Genomic DNA, 23,264 nt, shown 5'->3' on the forward strand with positions numbered 1-23,264 from the left:
ACTGAAGCAGTCCTTCATTTCACCTCTGAAAATAGCTGGTGCCAGGGAGAATTAAGACAAACAGGAAAATGCCTTTTTTCTGTCTATAGAAAATTATTGTGTGTTTTATGGGTTTTAATTAATTCAGGAAAAGGAGACTGCCAAAGTGTCTTACCAAAATTTAAGATGCACTTCATGCCACACACCAATTGAAATGCGAGAGAATTTTTTTCCCCCAGAAAATGCAAAGATAAATTAAAACTGTAATGAAAAATGGATGTGAGTGACATGAGGCTGGATGACCCATCACTGCACTTCGGGAAGGGAAACTTAATTTCAGGTTTAAAAAACATAAGTAAAGAAAACTAAACAGAGGCATGAGCTTTGATCATAAGGGAAATCTGGGGGAAAAAAAAATACCCTGAGGTAGATTGTTGGTAGATAAAGGGGCAAAGATGTTGGACCCTGCAAGTACAATTAAGAGACTAAAATACCCCAATAAAAAGACCTGGGACTGAGAGGCAGGAAGAGCTAAGGTCAGCCAAGAGACCACATCTGTCTGCACAAGTCATGATAACTAAGACAAGAGGGAGCAGTACCTGTTGCACCAGCAAAGGGGACAACTCCAACATTACATGCTTTTGTTTGTTTTCACACTTGTAGCCGGTGGTCAATGAACTCTTAGATTGAAAACAGACACCTGGAAGTGTGACGGAATACTGTCACAGAGGGGAGTGTGAGCAGGCAGCCACACACAGAAGCTGAAGCCAGCATAAGCATAGCTTGCCTAGGTAAAGAAATATGGGGATTAGATGTATGAGTCAATAACAAAGCAGCAAAGGAAGATATTTGCAATGTTATGAAAATAAAGGGTACACCTCAATGCAATAGGGGTGTGTCCAACCCTCTATGCCACCGTCTGTGTGCCCATTGAATACTGACTGACACATTCTCAAATAACATTGTGGTTTGGGCAAGCCAGGAACTGAGCTTTGCATAAAGGATGAGATCAGCTTGAGAAGGATTCATAACTCCTGGGGCTTAACTAAGTAAGCAGGTGTGTCAAGTCTGTGTGGTGGAAATGACGTACCAGAGAGGTAATTGGTACAAATGGCTAAGGCAAAGTTATCATCCATATCTGCCCTGAAAGACAAAATTTTGTGGGAATGGTGAGTCTGTAAGGATATTTGTGCTGGCTATGATGGTAACTTAAAATTACTGCTGAGTGAAGATGTCAGTGAATGCAATCCTAATCAAATGCACTAAGAAGCTGTGGGAACTAAAGGTGTCTTCCATGCTGAAACAGTGTATTTATTCAGTCTTTTTGTTATGTTTCAGTCCCACCAGAAACCAGGGCTCAAAGAACCACAGTAATTAACAAGAGCCACGTGTCAGTGCTGAAGGAAGTTTCAGGGTTTTGTTTAGATGTGAAAGTCTATTGTTTCTTTCATGTTACTGCTGCTGAAAGAAGGCTTATAGCCACACTCTTCTCTGGTCCCCTATAAATATAAACATCCTTTTCTCCCCTCTGCTGAAATTAAATGCCTTGTCAATTCTGTTCGCAGCTGGGAGAGGTTTGGTTGCTGGGGATTGTTTTTCTAAAGTGTTTGGCAAATACAGCAAGATCTAGAGTTCATATGGATCATATAATCATCAGTATGATGATTAGAACCAGTCAACATTTTTCATCCTTATGCTGCCACTGAACAGTGATTATCATTTTTCTAAGATGTTTGGTAAATACAGAGAAATGCAGAGTTCATATGGATCATGTAATCGTCAATATTATGATTACAATCTGTCAACCTTTTGCATCCTTGTGCTGCCAGGGACAGTGATTATCAGATCTGTGGCTCCTGGTGCTTTAGGAATTCTGAGGTCTTTACCTCTGCGTGTGTGGGTGATGTCTCATTTCTCCCACCATCTTAGGGGAAGGTCTCCATCCTAGTTTTGTAAGACATAATAGTAATTCTGAACCATGAGAGAAATATGTTGTTAACAATAGACTGAGGTCAGGGATGGAAAGTAAGTTTGGTCAGCAGGGTCGAGAAAGCTTTAGGTTGTGACATTGTGTATTGTAACTTTACGTGATCTCTGTTCCATGGGCAGAGAAATTTTTGGGAGAGGTGTTGCCAAAGCATTTGTCGTGGCAAGAAGAAACAATTGGACAAGTATATAGAAAAAGAATCTATTCCAAGCAGAGTGGGCACAGAAGGGCTCCCAAACCCCACAGTGAGTGTCAGGGAGTACTGTCCCAGGGTGCGCAGCACTTAGCTGGCTAGATGAAGCTTACCTGCTACTGTTTGCCTTATCTCAGACTCACTGAATTGCAACTGCTAAATACAGCTTTTTTTAGCATATGAAGCAGAGATCTGTGCAGATGTTTGACCTATGCAAGGATTAGAGTCTTCTTTAAAGTTTACCTCTATTTTCTGGAAAGATGTGAAGCCTAGTCTTGCACTGGAGCTGTTTTATCAGGCTTGTATTTGAGCAGTGGCATAGGCTGTACTCATGTGTTCATGTTCCCAATATATGATATATTTGCTCTACCTTAGGAGCCATTAGTCTGCACAGAATGCATAGGATAAAGTGCAAAAACTACATTCTGACACGTAGAAAACTTGTTCTGGGTATCATGTGACTCCCTCAAATGTCTCAGCTTGGCTCACTGACTGCTCAAGCAACTGGCATGGTGTTCCTGTTGATTGAGGCTCCTGGTCAGCCAGGCATCCAAGCAATGCTGGCTTTCCTTATGTTCACATATCCTCTAGGCTGTCAGCACCAATATCACCTTCAAGTCCTTTAAATAAACTTGTGTGATGATTGGAACACTGAAAGTTTATTTACCAAGAGATTTTGATGTGGGTTTTTTTTAATGCTCAATTTCTCTGCCTATCAAGATATATTCAGTACCTTAAATTTCTAGTGACTAGCATTAGGCTTCTGGTCCAGGTAGTTTGCAGCCAAAGGGGGAGAAATTTTATTCTAGTCCACCCCAACAGAGAGGGTGAAGAGCAGTGGGCAACAATGTGAGCCAGCACATGTGGAACACAGGCGGATGTACAGGAAACCAGTGCTTCCCGTTGTTTCCTCCTCTTCAGGGAGGCTGGTCTTGCTCTGGATAGTCACACAATTCCTCTGTACCTTAAGTACAAATGCACTGCTTTTTCTCCTTTTCATATAGCACCAGTGTAGTGGGAATGTCCTTTTCAGTCTCTCCTCCACCAGCCTCTTCTTTGTGCCATGTCAGAAGATGAATTGATCAACATGTCCAAGGTAAGGCAGCCCACACTGATGTTGTGCAACCTGTAAACCTAAGATTGTTTTTCGTTTTAAAACATCCTAAATGATAAACTGTAGCTGTTGTTCATGTTGCTTAGGAGTTTGTTTCTCCCATTTTATGGACACAGAATTACATGTACATGCTGCAGTATGTATAGTGAGTTGCCTTCTCTTTTCTCTTGCAGAAATTCCATGGAGTTGGACTAAAATAAAGTTTTGGGATGTCTCTATTTGGATTAAAATTTGGGAAGAAGAAATTGAAAGGTGAGTATAGTCTGGTAATGCTATTTTCATGGGTGACAAAGTAAGAAATGTAAACACAGCACATGTGTGAGTCCTTGAGATTGTGTTTGGAAGCATATCATGCACCTGTAGAGCAGGTGGCAGTAGACACACTTTCTTTCTTTTTCCTTCATTTTGTACTGCCTTGGAAGAAGAAGTGCCAGTGAATGGGGGCACTTCTGCAACAGAACAGGCTGCTAAGTTTGTACGCCCATTGTGGCATGTGATTGCCTTGGGGAAGTTGATTTTTGCTGGTTTCTTACAAGAATCTTCTTTGTGGGAGAGGGTGAAGGAGCAGTGCACAGTGCAGTGGTCTGATGCAGTCTTTTGGTGATGAAATGTACCACTAATCCTCAAATTCTGTCTTCAGTTTTAAGCCCCTCACAGCAAGAAAGACATTGAGGTGCTGGAATGGACTTGAGGAGGGCTGGTGAAGGGTCTGGAACACAAGCCTTAAAAGGAACAGCTGATTAAGCTGGGGGTGTTTAGGTTGGAGAAAAGAAGACTCAGAGGGAACCTTATTGCTCTCTACAACAGCCTGGAAAGGAAGTTGTAGTGAGGTGTGGGTCAGTCTCTTCTCCCAGCTAACAAGTGACAGGGTGAGAGGAAATGGCGTCAAGATGCACCACAAGTTTAGATTGGATATATGGGAAAAATTTCTTCACAGAAAGGGTTGTCAAGCACTGGAACAGGCTACCCATGAGAGTGGTGGAGTCTGTCCCTGGAGGTACTAAAAGGTATAGATTTGGCACTCAGTGATGTTTTAATAGTGGAGTTGGCAGTGCTGAGTTAATGGTTGGATTTGCTGATCTTGGAGGTCTTTTCCAATCTAAACAACTGTGTATTTCTCTCTTATGATGGCAATGGCCCAGATATTCCCTTCAATGAGATGCAGGAAGAAGGGCAAATTGCAGAGATGTACTCTGAGGTCACCCAAAAAGCTGTTTAGGGCAACACTAACTGTGGAGGAGAATCCTTTTTAATTCCTTCATGTGAGCGCCATGTGGCATCCAAATAAATGCATGTGAAAGTAGTCAGCAACCATCCTCTGCATCACGATTCTCACCAGACTTCACAGCAGAAATCCCTGAAGAGATGAATTTTTGGAAGAAGTCCTGTAGGAGGGCTGCTAACTTATCTCTGTACAGCCTCTTAGGATGCATCTTCCATCAGGCTTTGCAGCAGGAGCCAGCGAACCAAGTCTTAAGACTTACCACTTTTTCCCCAGGCTCAATGTGGAGTCTCTGGTCAGGGATCCAGATCTGCAGAGATGGTGAAGAGGGAAAGTCTCAAGCCTTTCCTTTCAGGGTGTTCCTCCCTGTATTTGATGAATGCAGAGATTATTGCCCTACTCGTGTTTTGATATGAAATTATTTTCCAACCTCTCTGAGCTCAGAAGACTGAATAGCTTTTTTCCCAGGGGTTTATTTTTACAATTGTGCTGCTATTTCCCCTTCCTGGCACAGGGCAAATTCTGAGCCCTGGTGTTAAGACAGGGGCATCCGTTTGCTGTTCTGATAGTCCCAGGAGAAGAAGTTGTGATTCCTTCCAGGGAAGGGTCTCTGCCTGCCCCAGCTCTCTTCTTCCCATCTTGGCTTTGCAGATCAGAGAGCACAGGTTTGTCTGTGAGCCACTGTCCACTTAGGGCATCCCCACTTGTAAAGCATTAGCTGTTCTGATTATCAGAAAGATTTTGTTGGCTATATTCGGAAAGTTTTGTGCTTTGTATATGTTTTAGCAGAGAAATATTCAACCCACCCCTTCAACCAAGTGTTCAAGAAACTCGTATCTTTCTAGATATAAACCCCACATTTTATAGGGAAAAATAATTTATTTTCATATTTGATCACTAGTTCAAAACCAATGAACTCAAACTGGAGGAAGTTTAGATAAGGATAAGGAAAAAGGGGTGATCAGGAAGTGAGGAGCTTCTGTAACAGGAAGCTAAAAGAGTTTTTTTCTCCTCCCCTTTTATTTTTAATTATTTTGCCTTGCTTCCCAAAAGCTCAAAGGGCTATGATCGCTCGGTGCAAATACTTCACTGGAGTAAATGCCAGCATTGAAATGCTATTTTAATCCAATAGTTTATAAACCTTTGTGTTTGCAGAAGTCCAAAGGACTTTGCTGCCTGAGAGCAGGCAAGGCTTTTCTGCAGGGAATATCTTATATGCTCTTTTCAGAGGGACAATACTGCTCACGGACCAAATTTCTGTTCCAAAACCAAAGATGGATGATGTTTAAAGAGTCATGTTCACAATATGACTTTCATGGGAGAGAATGGATTATCTCAGGCATCAGCAACTAAACTTGGGGCCAGGATTGCTCCCATGAGAACCAGTGTTTCTCGTCAGCAAGATGTAGTTCCCACATGAGCTGAGATGCAGGGAAAATTGGATAGGTACAGTTTCAGAAGACAGGTCACATGGTCTAAATTCCTTGGAGATAGAGTCAGGTTTTAATAGTTTTTTATTCTTAATAGAAGTAATGAGGGATGTAACTAAAACTCAGCTCATGTCAGACACAAAAAGACACCTGGAGAAAACCAGTTCTGGATGACCCTGGTGAAGCTCTTCCAGGAAGAAGCAGGGAAGTACACCTCTTAGATAAGCAGCAGTGATGTTTCTGTGGAAAAGATGCCCGAGATCTTTTACACTGAGGTTTAAGCTACAATGAACTTGGGTGAAACAGAGAAGAAGTGGAATACTTTTGGTTCACTGGGGGTGTGGAAAGTGGGAGATGGCTGATAAATGTGGAATGTCTCTCCTCACTGGCTTCATCCATGGCAGTTTAACTCAGAACTGGATGAGGTTGGTCAGGTATTGTCTATGAAACAAATGGAAATAGGGACCAGGGGGGAACTCGTACACAGGAATAACATCATTGACAAGCCAAGGTGTGTGCTTATGAAGATGGAAGAGCAATAATTGCTGCAGTTTCATCTCCATAAGCCCAGCCTAGGGGCACTGTGAGAGGAAGAGGAAGGTTATAAATTGAGTTAGGGCTTTTGGAAAGCTGTACTGAGTTTTCCTTCTTGCTCCTAGGGACAGCCTGCTCTCCAAGGCTGTCAGGCTCTGGGCAGAGAGCTTGGCAACTCATGGAGAAGACAGCCCGTGACTGGCCCTACAGAACATCGAGCTCAGCTGCCTTCTGGGATTCCCATTCTGATATGATAGGAAATGTCTCTCCACAATAGACATTGAGTATGAAAAATATATTTATTTTTACACGATTTCTCATGAGAAAAATAACTGTGAATTGGAAAACTTCTTAAAGTTTCTTTCAGAGCTGTATTTATTTTTATGATTTTTTTTGCATCACTTCCTCTCACTGTGTATCCCTGTTATTAACAACATGTGCCATTGTGTCAAGCTGTGGCATTACCAGCATGTCTAGGAGATAGTGTTTTCTAGTAAAGGAAATGATATGTGCCAGCCAGTCACGACTAGTTTTTAAAATAAAATACTATTTTAGCTGCTTTTTTTGGCTTGCTGATTATTAATCAAAATATGGTGAACTACTGATACAAATAAAACCAGGATACAAAGTGATATAAAATTTTAAACCAAATTTGGAAGAAAAAAAATTAAACTTTTCCAAAATGAAGAAAATTTCTGCTGCTAATATATTTGTAAAAATGCATACTTTTGTTCTAGAGTGGACTGAAACAAACATGAAAAGATGCAGATTCTTCTTGAGAAATAATCTGTTGCCAGGCGTTTCTGAGACATGATGAGTCCCCACCTCTGCCCAGAGCCAGGGCAGGTGGGTGAGACATTGCCAGGAGCGAGAAGGAAAGGACAACCAGAACTGGTGTTATTGTGGGACATAGGGAAAGGAAGAGATGAGGCAGCCTCTGTCCCATCCTAGAAAAACCTAAATAGGAAAATTTTCTTCTTTAAGTTCCTCTAGCAGTTCTTCCAGGCATGTGTCCCCAGAGTGCTGTTTGACTGTGAGTGTTGTATATGCTGGGCAAATCTGAGGCTTCCTTTTGGAGCTCTCTCTTCTTGTTTTCTCTCTCCTTATGGTGGTTATATAAAGTGCTGCTTTTAGAAAAGGGCAGGATCTGACACAACTTAATGTTCATATTAAAAATTTACTAGACTTGGGGTGGAAATATTTCCAGTTCACCCTCAGGGTTTTTTATTTCAGACCTTTTATCTGCTCTGTGAAAATGGAGGTGTGTCAGTACATCTCCTAAGTGGACCCTCTGTTAGTAATGCTAGCAAAAATATAATTTTGCTTTAATACTAAGGACATACGAAATGTTCTACCTGTGTGAGAAATTCCAGTACATGTGGTGTTTGATGCTTAGCAGGAGGCTGAGCTCAGTACCAATGACCAAAGACACAGCCTGTGACCCCAAAGCATATTTCTTGCATTTCATTTCTTCAGGAGGAAGGAGGATTCTTGGGTTTTTTGAGGCAAAAGGACATAATAACTATATTTATTTAATAATGGAGGAACAGGCAGAAGGGAATAGGGCTAAACTCATTGATGGTGATTTCTCTGTAAACTCTTGCCGCAGGTTTTTAGAGATGAAAACGCATGTGATTGCAAGCATAAATCCTCTTTAGCCACAGCAGCCAGAGACTCTCCACAGAAGAGGGACCATCTACACATTAAGAATGTGTGGGTTTGTAGTGTGGAGCCCTGGAGAGCCCCTCCTTTGAGTCAATAATAAAAGACATGTTTGTTTGCCAGGCAGCTGGCCATGTTCCTGCTCCGAGCTGGGCTTGGCTCTGACCTTCCTCTCTCCATTTCCATCCCACCGGGTTCTCACAGCTTCTTCTGCCCCAGCCACGCTCACTGAACCCTTCCAGGCTCTGGCTGCAGTTCAGGGCAGGAATGGGCTTTGGTTTCATGCTGCAGAGCAGCAGGCATGCTGGCACTGGTCAGGTTACAACATTGGGTTGACACTCAGGTAATGAGGGTTCAACAAATGTCTGTGTCCCAGCCTGGCTGTGAAATATAGATATTTAAACATCACGACCCTCAGACCTGTCATTTGGCTCTTACTTTCACTGATGTATCCTCTGATCCATATCCAATGCTGAGCTTCTTGGGTAAAGATCCCTGGCTATTGTTTTGGATAGAGTTCACTTGTTTCAGCTCTGATCCCAGGAAGGCACTGCTGTGTTATGAATGTGAAATCCTGTGGTATCCATGCTATAAGAAATCATCCCATTCTCTTCAACACAACGGCAGGGACTTTACCCAGATACAGCACCTGCAAATCAAGGCACTTTTTGGATGATTCTTTCATCTCTCAGAATTGCAAAAATGGCAGTTATTATTTTAAGGTGCATGAAAATTTTGGCTGCTATTGGTATAATTTTGGCTGTTGTTGGTATAATAGCCTCCCTAGGAGAAAAGATTTTAGTTGCCTAACGTAGTATGTAATGATTTGCCCTCTGCCATGGAGTTGCCTTTGAATGGACCCTGTAGTTCTCTGTTTTTTGAGAAGAGGATAGAGGTACTGACTCATCATGACAGGTTTCAGTCACTTGTGTATGTGAAGGAACAGTCCAGCAAAGACCAGAAGACAGAGCTAGGATTTCTCTGACTGCAAAGAGACATGTGATCTCCTGGGTCTTGGGTGCGAGGTGGCACTTGTGCCATTGCTGAGAGATAGTACCAAAAGCTGGGTTACACAGCAATGATGTTGTGCCCAAAAGTAGGGACAACAAAAGCAGAAGAGAGGTGGGACAGGAGGAGGTGGCAGGAAGCACAATCATGAGAAGTATGACTGGTGGAGGTCTTCGGAGACTGCTTATAGCCTGTCGCAGGAGAGATCTGAGTTACAGTGTGAGAAGGGTCAGTTATGGGCCTTTAGGATCAGAGTAACTGTGTTACAGCTTTCACAGCTTGGTAAGGGTAATAGCTTTCCTAAGAACCATGCTGTGTGGGATTCTGGGAAGATGAGACCATCTCCTGGATGTCACTCTTTGTAGCTAGTCCAGGGAAGAGTTTTTGCTCTTGAGGTCACTTGTTTAAAGGGTGGAGTAGAGATTATTTTTACAGAATTTATGTTGTCTCTGTTCTGTTGTCAGGGTTAGTTACGCAGGCGCTTCCCTAATTGGGCTGTGTTCATTTTGCGCATGAGGTATCAGTGCCTAGTTTGTATAGGACTTGGCAAAACCAAGCAGATCTTAACATCGCATTTCTTGAAGCCTCAAGACCCAATATCTACAAAACTTTTCCAATATGCTGTTGAAAGCATTACTCTTGGCACATGCTTCTTAACATAAACCAGAAACAAATTTCTAGACTGTCTGACCAGAACTTGAGTCTAATCTTTTGCAGGACTTTTCCGTGCAGCAGTCCTAAATGAAGAAGGCTGGTGGGCTGGCCAGTTACATTTATAGCTGATTTTTGGCATGTGTTTAATTTTATTAAATACAGATGTTATTCTGTGGTTTAGCTCCTAAAACTGAGTGCCTGAGAAAACAAGCACTTTCCCAGTGACTTGGTCTCAGTGGCTAGACCAAGAACTGGGCACTAAGCCATATTTATGTACGCTGAGTTTCCACTGATGAATAATTTAAAATAGTTTTCAGTGGCAGTGAAATGATAACTTGGAGTACAAATACCATTCCTTCTTTCCAGTGAATGCAGTTTGCAAAAGCAGAACATTTGAGTTGCTTAGAGATACAAAAAAGTTTCAAGAAATAAAAAATTTCTCATCTGATATCTCTACAGCTTTTCCCCTCCCTTTTTCCTCATTGCTTTCAGAATCAACAGGGCATGATAAGACATGTGTGCTTGGATCTACAGCCAAAAACCCCTTAGTTATGGTTACCAGGCAAAGCTGCTGTAATGCTTGACTTTCCCTAATAAACTTTTTTGTTTATTATGATTGTCCAAGAGGCTTCATTTCTGTCCAAACTGTTCTAGAAACAAATAGGAGTTGCATGGTCTATGACTGTTGACAACTGATGGCTTTGGAGGCACAGCAGTAGGACCTCATAGTCTACAACTGGTAAAAATGAGCCCACTGAGGCAGTGTTGCTCTGTGTGTGTGGTCAGTGGTACTCCTTTGGTGTAGCCAGAGGACAGAAAGTTCTCTTAGTTGATGCTGTTGGATGAGGCTCCCTGCGCAATTTATTGTGGTTTTTCTTCATTTAGCCAAAGGTATTGGCTGTTACCCAGTAGGAAGAATTAAATTCTCATCACTGGAAATTAGACTCATATTTTGGCCTTTAAGGACACTGACTCTGAGAGGGAGGGATAGCTATAGCAGCCAGAGGCTCCATTCAGTTTTGACCCAGTTTCAGAGTTATCTGGGGCCCTCAAAAATGGGTTATCATAAAAACCCTGGCCTTAGGTACCACATGATCAGGCATCAGAATGCAGTACCTTGATTTTAATTTCTGTTCTATTTCAAGTCCCCTTCCTTCATGTTTCTGTGCCATCCCTGAGCCATTTGCAGCCATGTGTGTGTCTCAAATAAGAGCCATTTGGAGAGTGCATCTCTCACTGTGCTGAGAAGCCAGGCTCCATTCCTCACTGGAGTACACCCATGTGTCAGCTTCTTTCTAGCAGCATTTGAGACTCTTGAATTCAAATTCATGTGTTAAGTGCCTCTGCCCTGGCTACAAACACCCTGGGGGCAACCTGAGGAAGGGGGTGGCTCCTCACTTCCCCAGCAAGCCCTGGGAAGAGCAGAGGAGCTCTGGGCACGTCCTGCTGTTACCTGCAAAACCTTGATTTCTGTTTCTGTGTGCAAAGCCTTAGAAGCCTCCATGTGACACTTAGGCTCTGCTATGTAGCCCAACAGGCTCTCAAGTTTTGTCATCTGTTCCTATTTACATTAATGCCATTTATCTTTTCTGTGACGTTTCTTCCAGGACTAGACTGGGAGCCCCTGGGGAAGGGATAAGAGTATCACTTACTGTATGGCAGGAAACACAGGAGTGTTAGGAAGTTCTGTTTTTAACAAATAGCTTTATCTTTCGTGGCTTTGATTATACTGGTTGCTCTAGGGAAAATTCCTGAAGGAGCACATAACACAATAGTTGAAGCCCAGCGAGTCTGGGCCTCTTGAGCTCTCCAGTTTTCCTCTGGGGCACCAGATAAGTCACTCTGATCTCTTGTTACATTGTTCTCCCTATTGTGAAGGATGAGAAGAATGTTTCCAAGGAAAGCAGTGAAGGATTAAGCACTTTGAGGGTCTCGAATGAAGCCTCTGTGGCTGGTCTGAATCACCCAGTTGGGGCAGATGGGCGCTAATTCAAAAATGACTGACACAGCTGGATGTGCCTGAGGAGGAAGGGGGAAAGCACATTTCCTTGCTAACATAGCTTTACATTAGTAATTAGAGGGCTTGATAAAAGCAGCTCACAGACAGAGACCAAAAAATGGTGATCTGAAAAAGGGCTTAAAAATTAACGATGCTGTGTTCTTTATAGAGTCATTGGAGAGAAAGGAGGAAGGACAGTAGTTCAATGGACTGAACAGCTTAGACACTGATGCAAGAGTGAACAAACAGGATGAACTAGATGTCTTAATGCATCACTTAATAGGCGTAACAGACACGTGCTGTGATAACTCACGAGGCTGGAATATTAATAGAAAATAATAAAGGTAATTCTGTAAGGTTAACAGAGGTTTTCCTTGTATGACCGCATGGTCTGAGATGCAGCATGAAGAAAGAGATGAACAAATTGCAGATCTCTGAGTAATGCTACAAGGGTAATAACACAGCCATAGCAAACCTAGAGGGGCAGTCTTCTGTGAAAAAAATACAGTTTTCTGAGAGTCAGTGCATAGTGGCAAATGGAATTCTATCTATGCAGAGGCAGAGTTGGAGAGGAGTAAAGAGAAACACGACTTGTTCAGCTGACAGAGTTTTGGTGCAGAGGTAGGTAGTTTTTTTGGAGCTAGGGAGGTTGCTCCAAAACTGGTTCCCTCCAAAAGGCAGTGGGAGGAGCTGGCTGGTCCTGTGAAAGCAGAAGGGAGTGTAAACAGGAATAATTATGAAATGATGGGATGATACTTAGGAAAAAGTGACAATACCAAATTGTTTAAAAATGACTTCAAGAAAGAAATTCTCAGTAAATATGATGAACTAGTAACTGAGATCTCATGGGAAGGAATTCTGGGTGGAGGGAGAATAAGAGCTGTCATTTTCTTAAATAATTGATATTGGGGGCACCTTAATTGATATTAAGAACATGTGTTATTATTAGATATTAAGGGCACATGTATAAGGGAAAGGCTAAGAAGGATGAGTGAAATGGCAAAATTACAAGCCCCTCATTTGCTTCAAGCAGAGGAAGGATTCCTCTAGTAGGTGCAGAACAGCTTGTTTTATCCAGGACAAACAGTGTAGCAAAGGCTCAAAGTGAGAAAAGACTATCAAGGACATAAAGGGCAATAAAAGTTGTTCAGTAAGAGTTGGGGTCTCTCGGGTTCTGTAACCCTTCTAGTAATAGAGGGATCAAAGACAGTTTATATCTGCTGCTCAGTGCAAAAAAACCTTGCAAATGAATCTAAGAAATCAGAGAGGTTTTACTGTGGTTTGGGTATTTTTTTTCTTTTTTTCTTTTTTTTTTTTCACTTTAGACATCTAACATAATAGTTTTCAGAAATAGAGGAGAAGGGGGGAGGTTTTGGGCCAGAGCAGAAAGAGAAGGGTTGGCTGTGTAAGGTAAAGTATGCCCTGGAGCGGTGCTGTCTTTGAGAGTTTCTGGTGCACAGGCAGGCAAAGTTCGGGAGACTGGAAAGAGAGCAAGCATGGCATCTATCTTGAAAGAGGAGAAAAAGAGAAGTTGAGCAATTATAGATGTATTGGCTTCACTTGAGTAAAGGTTGAAACAATCCAACAAACCACTTCAAAGTAACTAAAAGTGTGTGTATGGGGAAGAGATGATTAACAGTCAGCAGTCTTAAAAAACTGCATCAAACCAAAATTAATTCTGTTTTAGTGGTAGCCAGAGGGCTATTCAAAAAGCCTTAGATAGCTGCCATATATCTTGAGTGTCACTTGTGGCAATTTTACAAGTAAACCAGAGATACATGCTTGATATAAAATAACAGTACGGTGAGTGCCAGATTTTTCAGAAAAAAAGGCACTTACAATAGATATTGACGACTGATTATGAAACTTGAGAGATCCATCAGGAATATATCCCATCCTGAGCCTAGTATTCAATATTTACTTCTACATCTCGGCTGACAGGATAAAGAACACACTTAGTACATCTGCAAATGGCACCACACTGGCAGGAGCTACAAGCACACTGAAAGATAGGATTAGAATTGACTAGTTGGAGAAATAGTCTGAAAGAATTTGGATGCAGTTCAGCAAGGACAAGTGAAAGATTTGCGTTGCCTGATGAGGCATTGGCTCTGCCAGAAAGGATCTGCCAAATGGATCATATTCTGAAAAGCCTCTTCATGCTGGTGATGCATAAAGATACTACTTTAAATTACTTGTAGGTGAATTCTGACATATAATATGCATTGTCTGCTAGGTAAGTGGAGTGTTCCTTGTGCTCTGGTCAGCTTTGGTAAGGCCCCATCTGCAGACTGTGTCCCATTTTGACCACTATGCATCCAGAGTGGGTGAACTAGTTGGGAAGCCCACTGGAAAACAGCAAGAGTGATGCTACTGCTGACAGATTTACACAAGAAGTAACTGAAGAGACTGGAGTTGCTTACCCTTAGGAAGACTACAGTAAGACCTAACAGCCCTAAGTACATAGTGAACTGAGAATCACAGAATCACAGAACCCCTGCACCGGACAGTCTCAAAAATCACACCACATGTTTGGCAGCATTGTCCAAACCGTTCTTGAACTCTGACAAGCTTGGTGCTGTGACCACTTCCCTGGGGAGCCTGTTCCAGTGCCCGACCACTCTCTGGGCAAAGAACCTTCTCCTAATATGCAGCCTAAACTGCTCCTGACACAACTTCACCCTGTTCCCTTGGGTCTAATCACTGGCCACCAGGAAGAGGAGATCAACATCCTGCCCTCTGCTTCCCCTCATGAGGAAGCTGTAGGCTGCTGTGAGATCTCCCCTTAGTCTCTTCTCCAGGCTGAACAAATCAAGTGACCTCAGCTGTTTTTCATATGATTTCCCCTCAAGGCCCTTCACCATCTTCATGGCTCTCCTTTAGACTCTTTTGAATAATTTTACACCTTTTTTATACTATGGTGCCCAAAACTGCACACAGGACTCCAGTGAGGTGCACCAGTGCAGAGTAGAGAGGGACAATCCCCTCCTTTGACTGACTGCACTTTGCATCCTTGGCAAGTAGCACAAGGAACTGAGGGGAATCAGATAAGCACCTTTGACCATCCCAGGAAAAGATAAAATTTCCTTAAATTGAATTAATTTTATGTTAGATAGGAATGCAGGAAAAATTCTCCCTTAAGGGAAGGAAACTGCAGTCCTGGAATAGGTAGTTTGAAAAACAGCCATCACTGGAGCTTTCTTGTGACTTTCATTGGGAGTGACAGGTGAGATCCTGCCTTCAGGTAAAGGGTAGATGTAATGACCTTTACTATCCCTTCCAGTAGGTTTTGATTTCATGATAGCTGTGGTGGTCATGTCCCAGCTGTGGGATGATGCTCAGACATACACTTGTATTGGAGGAAGGGCACCAACAGTAGGCTGATAGTAACAGCTCCAGAGACTTCAGGGGAAAGAGATTGAGCAGGACAGGAATAGTGAGCACCACTAGTTAAGTGGCATTTCTTACCCAGGAGAAACTGAACAGTCTGTAAAGCCAGCAATGGCATTGCAGTGAGTTGTGGGTGGAGGAGACTTGGGATACAGTTTTAGAATTCTAGGATACCAGTCTGCAGGGCTGCTTCACCAGTGTCACCAGCCTCTTCAGTTCCCTGACATGGGGCCCTTGGCACGGGGCACAGATTCGCAATGCCATTGTCTTTTAGCAGCTCTGCTTTTATTTTCTTACGCTTCATTCATATCTGTAATGATTCCACTTGCCCTCAAGCATGTCTGATGTGTTTCCTCTTCTTCACAGAGGAAGAGAGACAACTTCAAGCAAACAACCGGGATTTTAATCTGCAGTTTGAATATGCTGTAAGTAAACCAGTGTGTGTTGTTTCATGCAGATGGAGTCACAGATGTGGCTGCATCTGCTTCGTGTCTTGTTTCAAGGGGGTGAAGGGAGCTGCACACCAACCATGAATCTGCAAACCAGGCAAACACATGCCAGGTGAACCTTCAGAGATGGATCACTGCTGAGTCAGCTACAAAATGGGCAGTTAAAGGAGATCCGATCCTGGAAAAGCATGACACAGTGACTTTACACACTTCTAGAAAATTATTTGTGAGTCAAAGCATTTGCAATATTCAGGCTCCAAGGCCTTTCAATAATGGAACCCGGGAGAAGTTTTCTGTGGAAATGTGCTTCCATTTAAAGTAAAACATGAACGGAAATGTGTCAGTTCCTCAGCTCTTTCAGTGAAATTTTCTCTGTCTGGAAGGTTTTGAATCTGGCCCTTGTGGCTTCCTGCCAGTTTTTTTGCCAGCTCCTTAACAGTTTACTTAGGTTCACATTGTGCCATGAAATCTGTGACTCTGAGGAGCACCTTGGCACAGGCTGGCTGTGACCCGGGTCTGCCAGGCTAATATGCCAAGGAGTCCCTTGGGCAACTTGATTGCCACAGCTTGTGGACCATTTGTTGATGCAGTGCAAGGAGAAGGGTTAGCTCAACCACTAGACCTGTCCTGCCTGGCTGCAGGGTCATTCCCTCAATGAGGCCATCCTGAAGCTCCATTCTTTCAAAGTGTTTGCAGCTGCCAATTAATAATGAAATGTGTTTTGTGCATTTTTCTCCTCTGAATATCTGAATTCCAGTGGTGAAATTAATCATTCAGGAGCTCTTTTGATTCATGTTTTGGTCTAGGAACATCTCAAGTATTTTCTTGGTAAGAACTGAACAAACTCAGCATTTTAGAACACTGTAATTTCTCATGAGGTCAACAGTCTGGCTTACCAACAGGTTTGACTAATGGCAACATTAATTGGGTGGTTTTCAATGGCCACTTTTCATCCATGAACTACACAACACAAGTTAGAGAATTCCAAGAACCAGAGCTGCTGCATGTGTCCTGAGTATGAAATACATGGAAGTTAATATATGTAAAGGCCTATGCAGTGTGAATATCTTATCAAGACTGGTGATTTGAGACTGGGAAAGTGTACTTTGTTTTCACAGAACCTGCCCATAGCATACTGGTGTGGGTGTTGCCACTACATAGGGATTTGTCATCTTCCATTGAAACATTGCTGTGTGCAGTGGTGGGGCGGGAAGGAGGAGGGAGATGGGCAATGAAGTCAAAGTAGAGAGAACACACAAGTCTTCTGATTCCAAACTTATTTCTGTGAAAAGCCATTCATATAAGTGACTTTGCATGACACTGCTTCCCAGCTGATTGCTTACATGCCCAAGGTTTTGCAAATAACCACAAATACGCAGACGACTTTAAGAAGTCTTCAGAGTTTCAATAAGTCTATGATTAGGTGTTAAAGTGAAGGCAGCCAAAAAGCTAGCTCAGTATAAGCTGTTAAAATTTGGCAGTGAGTTTCAGTAGCCCAGCCCCTCATTTCAGTTAGCTGCAGCTTGTGATTTCTGAAGTCCAGTGCAGACTGAGGCTTAGGAAATCCAGAAAACTGCTCCAGAAGAGCCAAGCCATGAAGTGGAGGATGGTGATGGACTAACAGATCTCAGATGGTGATGCAAGCACTACCCTAACTGTACTGTATACTGTACACATATCCTGTCCTGGGCTGCTTATGTCCAGTAAATCCTGGCAGAAGTACAATTTATTAACCCTGCATTCCTATGGTGTATGAAGAGGTCTAACCTTGCTCATAAGTTACTTCAAATCTGATGCTATAGATTGCTGGATGCATCTGGAGGTGACAAAAAGGGAGATAGTCCCCTGGTACCCTCCCATAAACATATGTGTCATGCTCCTGAAAGTTAGCTGTTCCAGGCAGAGGTCAAATCTGGGCCTGTTCATCATTTTCAGATTTGTCTGAACATCTTGGGGTTGCACTGCTAAGCACTGTGATGTCCTCCAAGGAGAAAGGACCACCAAGATCCAAAGGAAACCCAATATAACAAAGCTTACAAAGTATTTAGACAGTGAAAACTGCAAGAGTGAGGTTTAGTTTACTTGGTAACTTAAGACCACGTTAGCCATAAAACCTATAGAACAGGTTCTTGTAACAAAGTGAGGTGAGGCAGTAAATGATTCTTTAGGGAGAGGCAGTTGCTGGTAAAGGCCAGTAAGGAAAAAGAAAGGGAAATGCAATCTGAAGTGTTGTGTATTGCCTTACTGCTGCAGCTGGACTCCATGTCCCAGCTGCTGTGAAGGTTTCAGCCTTTCGCTAAAAGGAGAGTCTCTATTATGTAGGCATAGATCAAAGGTACAGAGATACTTTGTCCTACTTTAATCTCAGTGAGAACAGGGAAGTGGGAAAGTACAACCAGAGATGGGTGTGTTGACCCTGAATATCCCTATCCCTGGTAGGATTTTGCCCCTTTCTGATGCAAAGACTGCATGATATCTGAGAGGGGAGAAGAGAGGAGCTGATAAAGACTGGAAAACTTTATTGTGTGTAGAGTGTGACATCAGCTCTGGCAGCTGCTGGGAGTTGGCCCTCCTGGTATGAAGCAAGATTCACGAATATGCTCAAACCAGCTTTGCAGGAACCTGATGCTGCACCGTGGAGAGCCATGTCTGCCTATGCGTGTAAGGGCATGTCCAGATCCATCACACTAGAACTTGCAGAAAACTTCAGAGGGCAAATTCCCTCCCAGAGCTCATCAGAAATCACACAAGATGCTAAATTGCAGTGTGTCCCTGCCACCCTCCTTCAGCCACAGACCCTCTTTAGCTGAGCAAGAGGGTTAGAAAGTAAAACTAAATTCAAAACAAAGTGCTGTGCAGTTAACTGAAAGGGGTGAGTGTGAAGGTGTGTACTACCCACCAGCTCACAAAATTAGTTAGGAATGACTCAGAAACCAAGTGTGAATAAGTGGCATGCAAAGGCACTTGGAACAGCACAAAAAAGGACTCAATATAGGTGAGTAAAAATGTAAAGTCCTAATCCCTTGTTTGTTCACAGTGCAGATAGAAAGATCCTGAATTCAGTAAGAGGTTTGTATGTGTAAATAAAGTAAAATGCAGGGTGGCAGATGTGGTACAGAAAGTTTTAAGGGCTTTAATCAAGGTTCTTATCTGACTCAATTTAGTCTGTCTGCACCATCCCCAACACAGCTACAGAGGGGGCTGCCCATGTGGGTCCACCATGATGGTCTCTCTGTCAAGATTCTGGAGAAGGAAATCTCTTCTGGAGGCTTTTAATTTTTGCTCTGATCCCAGTTCCCTTTTATTTCTTCGCTTTCACATTGGAATTTAGCACAGCTGCACCAGGACGTCATGAAGGGCTGCGAAAACAACTTTGAAATTGGCTTTCAGACAGTACAAGAGGAAATGCAGGGCCTATGAGTCAATGACAAGTTTCATCTTGGATCAGGATCCAGGGTCAAACACTTCATCAGAACCAGCAGCAAGAACACTTCTTGGACTCTGCTTTTGTTCTCTCTGCTCACCTGATAAACTCTCTAGTGAAATAGGAGGGATGTAAATAACTTCCTATGGCCAATACACATTGCTCCAGGCTGGATCAGCAGCTGGGTTCTCGTCTCTTTGAAATTTAATAGGAGAGAAGTGAACTCCAGCAGTGGGTTCAGACTCTGCTCCACCTTCTCTGCTTGAGTGCTTTGATCTCAGAAGGATGCCTGTGAGTATCATCAAGACCTTATCAGTGTGGTCAGGGTGGTGGCACCAGCTGTCCTCTCTTCCTGTCTCAACTTTCAAATGCTTCCCAGCGTCCTTCAGGCTCAAGACCAAAGGGAGTGTTGCCTGATCAAGTGCAAACTGGTCTGAGTAGCCCCGGAAGGAATAGGTACAGAAGGAAGCTGCTCTGCTCCTTCTGCATTTGAACAGGTGTTAGCTGAATTCTTCTAAAGACCAGCTGGTGCACTGACAGGGAGCAGCCAGAGCAGGGCTGCCCTACAAGAGGGGCAAGCTGGGAGTGGAGATGACCCCAGCTCAGGCAGAGCCCTCACTGTCCAGGGTGCAGTCCTGCAGTATCTGGCTGCAGGGGGGCAGGGCAGGATGCTGGTAATGGGGCACATCGTGACCATCCCAGACAAGGTGAGGTGATGAACCAGGTCTGGGCTCACCTGGAGAGCCCAGGCAGGAGTGATGAGAGTCAGGGCTGAAGACAAATCTGTACCAGAAGTCCAAGGCCCATCCAGGTGGATGTCTCTCTGGGAAACTAGAACAGATACCAGTCTAGAGACTGGATCTTCCACAGTGTATCTTAGGTGAGGATGGAAGGCTCAAGTCTGGGCTTAAATGATCTCCTGATGTTGTGGATGGAGAACCAGGTGAGGTCAAGGCCCTTAAGGCATATTAGGGCCCTGAGAAACACATTGAAGTTGAGCTGTGCCAGATGTGAGCTTCAGTGAAGTCCATGTACTCCTTTGGACCAAGTCTTTCACTTTTCATCAGACTAAACCTCAGAGACAAAACTCTTACCATATTGGTTGAGAGTCTTGTTGTGTGAGACCCTAATGAATAGAGTATGGTGGTTTGGAGTTTGCCTCCTTTGCACCACTGACCAGTGCTCTGTCTTCCCCCTTCTCTACTGCTTCCCTCCAGGCAGCAGCTTCAGGTACTGAGTCAAGCCAGAGGACAACGCAGTGTAGTCAAAGGGAATGACTAAGAGACAGGACCTCTGGGTCTCGTGCTGAGTTATGACATGAGGTCATCAAGCCTTGCCACCTCTGTGTCCCTCTTTGCACCACCACGAAGAGGACACTCACCACAGTGATGATTAACTGCTCAGTAATGGAGTGAGATGACACCAGGCAGAAGGAACAACATAGGAAAACACAACCAGTGACCACATTTCCTAGAAATTTGTCTGCAATACCTGATGTGACAAGATCCTGGAACTAATTTCATTAGTACTGCCAAGAGAGGGTTGAGGGTTTAGATATGGAAGATATTCCCATCTTTTTTCTGTTAAAATTAAAAAAGAAAAACAAAAGAAAAAAAGAAACAAAAAAGGAAAACAAGAGAATTGTGGTTTGGTTAGATATTTTTATTTCTGGTATTTGGCCAGTCTTCTACTCCTTGTAGATTATTTTTTGACAGGGACCTTTATAGAGACCAGATTAACACCATCACATCCTGTTGGCCTTTCTCAGTCTTCTCTTGAGTTTGGGGCTGCTGCCCACCATCAGGAATCAGGCAGTGAACTTTGAAGGTTTAAAACTAATTTGATTTGACTGTTATGTACTCTCGGTGAAAATAAAGTCTCTGTGGCACCATATGCACTGTTACAGTAGTTTGTTAACTATCATCATGAGCCCATTCACAGCTTTTGCTTTTGGCACTGCGTGCTTTCCAGTGGCACTGCTGCAGCTCAACAAAATGCCATGGAATTGTGCTCTCACTGCCTCCTTGCAGTGCTTTATAAAAATATCTGTGAAAGATGTTTCTGTGTCTCATCTGTTCCATTGGTCTGTACCTTGTGCTCCACAGGTCCCAGGGAAATGGCTACATGTTGTGGCATAATACCTCCTGTGGAAGTGCCAGTTTTGCTAAAACTTGTTTTGGGCTGGGTTGCCCAGCTGCTGGAAACTATTATGTCACTGAGCCAGGGACATAAATTCAGATGGTCATTAAGGTTCATTAAGGCCCTGCTATACCCTTTAGCCCTCTGTAATCTAGCCACAATAGCGGCAGTGTCTCTTATTTCCAGTGAGTTTTATGGTGTGGAGATGATTTGGTTGCTCAGTGAACAAAGGTAGGAACCATCTGCTGAGTTTTGCCTGTGGTTGGACGTCACAGGCGGGCTTCTGAAAACACCCCCAAAGCAACAGCTCATCCGCTAGATCTGGACTTGTGTAACTGTGGCGCGATGAGCTCTATTCTTAGGGACAGCATTTTGGTGGAGTCACACCTCCAGGAGGTGTGAATCTAGCCCCTGAAAAGAGCAGATGAGAATAATCCCTCACCCACAGACAATGTTGCTCTGGTGTCAAGCTTCGCATCTGGAGGGCTTGTGGCTGACAGTGGGTAACCACAGTAAAACCTTTCCATTTAGGACACCGGTGCATGCAGGGATTGCCCTCAGGAAAGCACAAGTCTAGGGAAAATCTGGGAGTAAGTGTAAAGCTCCCCATTCCGATCTTTGTGCTTAGGCCATGGAACTGCTTTTCTTTGCTGTTGTTTTATAAATCTATAGGAAAACCAGAAAGTCCAGTAAGGCCTCTCAATATCTAGTTGCTGTTACAACAATTTTAGCTCTCCATGACTTTTTCCCTAGGGGATTCTCCCTCACTGAGGGCAGAACATGAGGAATGTGAGACAGAGGCATTGCTTATAAAATGATGGCTGCATATGGGTTATTTAAGACACTGTGGTGCTGCAGGTTCCCATAGCATCCCTCCCATCCCAGGGTCACATTCTGGTACAGCTCTGAAGGGTAACAGGGTGTGGGTGGTGTTCAGCATCACGGAGTAGGCTAAGATTGAGAGCAGAGGCCAGCTGAGATTTCCCTGTAGTCAACCAAGAGCCTGAGCTGTCAAAGCACACAGCTCTGTAGTGTTGTCTGAAAACTTAAATGATACTTGAGAGAACTGTGCTTGTTCCTGGAAAAGAGAAGGCTTAGGGTTGACCTGATTTTGTCCTTCCAAAAACAGAAGGGAGCTACAAAAATTATGGAGGAGGACTTTTTACAAGAGCATGTAGTAACAGGACAAGGGGGAATGGCTTCAAACTGAAAGAGAGGACATTTTAATAAGGGATTAGTAAAAAGATCTTTACTGTGAGGGTGGTGAGGCTCTGGCACAGGTTGCCCAGAGAAGCTGTGGATATTCCATCCCTGGAAGTGTTCAAGGCCAGGCTGGATGGGACTTGGAGCAACCTAGTCTAGTGAAAAGTTTCCATGTCCACAAGAGAGGGTTGTAACTGTGTGATCCTTAAGGTCCCTTCCAACCCAAACTGTTTTATGATTCTATGATATCCTGCATAGAGCTTCAACTGTATCCATAATGTGGAATGCAGAACTTTGAATTGGAAAGGCTAAAGTTTTCCCTAGTTTGTCATTAAAATTTACTATTGATACTCCTTTAGCCCCTGAGGTCCATAAAGAAGTTACATGTTGAATTAGAAATCTTCATGGTAATTAAGACTTTTTTTTTGTGATTAGTTTTAATTATAGATTCTGGAATAATAAGAAAATCCATGACAATACTCCCTGTCCTTATGCTCAGGCCTGAAGTGTTCCAATGTCCCAAAAGACAGCGTGCACCAAGCAATATTATCATCCTGAACAACTATGGAGAAACACTGGATGTCCAAATTCCTGCAGTTAAGCATTTGGAAGCTGTTGTGTCTGGAGTTTTTACCATGCCTAATGGCAAGAGGAAACAAAATGAATGGCTGTGGTTCATTCGGTGGTTTTCCTGACGTAATTAATGGACAGAAATAGAAGGCAGGAATTGAAATAAACCACTCCCATTCTTTTCTTGTTCCCCTCTGAGATTTTTGCAGTCAGATATCTATAAACTTTAGCTGAGTGTTTACTGCATAGTTTTTCCCATGTTGTATGTGACCCTCTGAAATCTGTTGATGCACAAAGGTCAAGTCCC

The 23,264-nt window shown here is 43.2% G+C and overlaps 1 protein-coding gene across 4 annotated transcripts in view; it reads left to right on the forward strand.

Moving 5' to 3' along the window:
• LOC139684996 (phospholipid-transporting ATPase ID-like) overlaps positions 1-23,264 on the forward strand; it is a 92,516-nt gene that overhangs the window by 24,701 nt on the left and 44,551 nt on the right. For 2 of the 4 annotated variants that reach the window (XM_071581509.1, XM_071581508.1), the window contains exons 2-4: positions 3,164-3,255; positions 3,447-3,525; positions 15,539-15,597. In XM_071581509.1, coding sequence (XP_071437610.1) covers positions 3,483-3,525; positions 15,539-15,597 — 102 coding nt within the window. In that variant the 5' untranslated portion in view covers positions 3,164-3,255; positions 3,447-3,482. The remainder of the gene's footprint in view (positions 1-3,163; positions 3,256-3,446; positions 3,526-15,538; positions 15,598-23,264) is intronic. The other 2 variants (XM_071581510.1, XM_071581507.1) reach the window with 1 other exon arrangement.

This window comes from Pithys albifrons, chromosome Z (genome assembly GCF_047495875.1).
Source record: "Pithys albifrons albifrons isolate INPA30051 chromosome Z, PitAlb_v1, whole genome shotgun sequence".
Classification (NCBI taxonomy): Eukaryota; Metazoa; Chordata; class Aves; order Passeriformes; family Thamnophilidae; genus Pithys; species Pithys albifrons.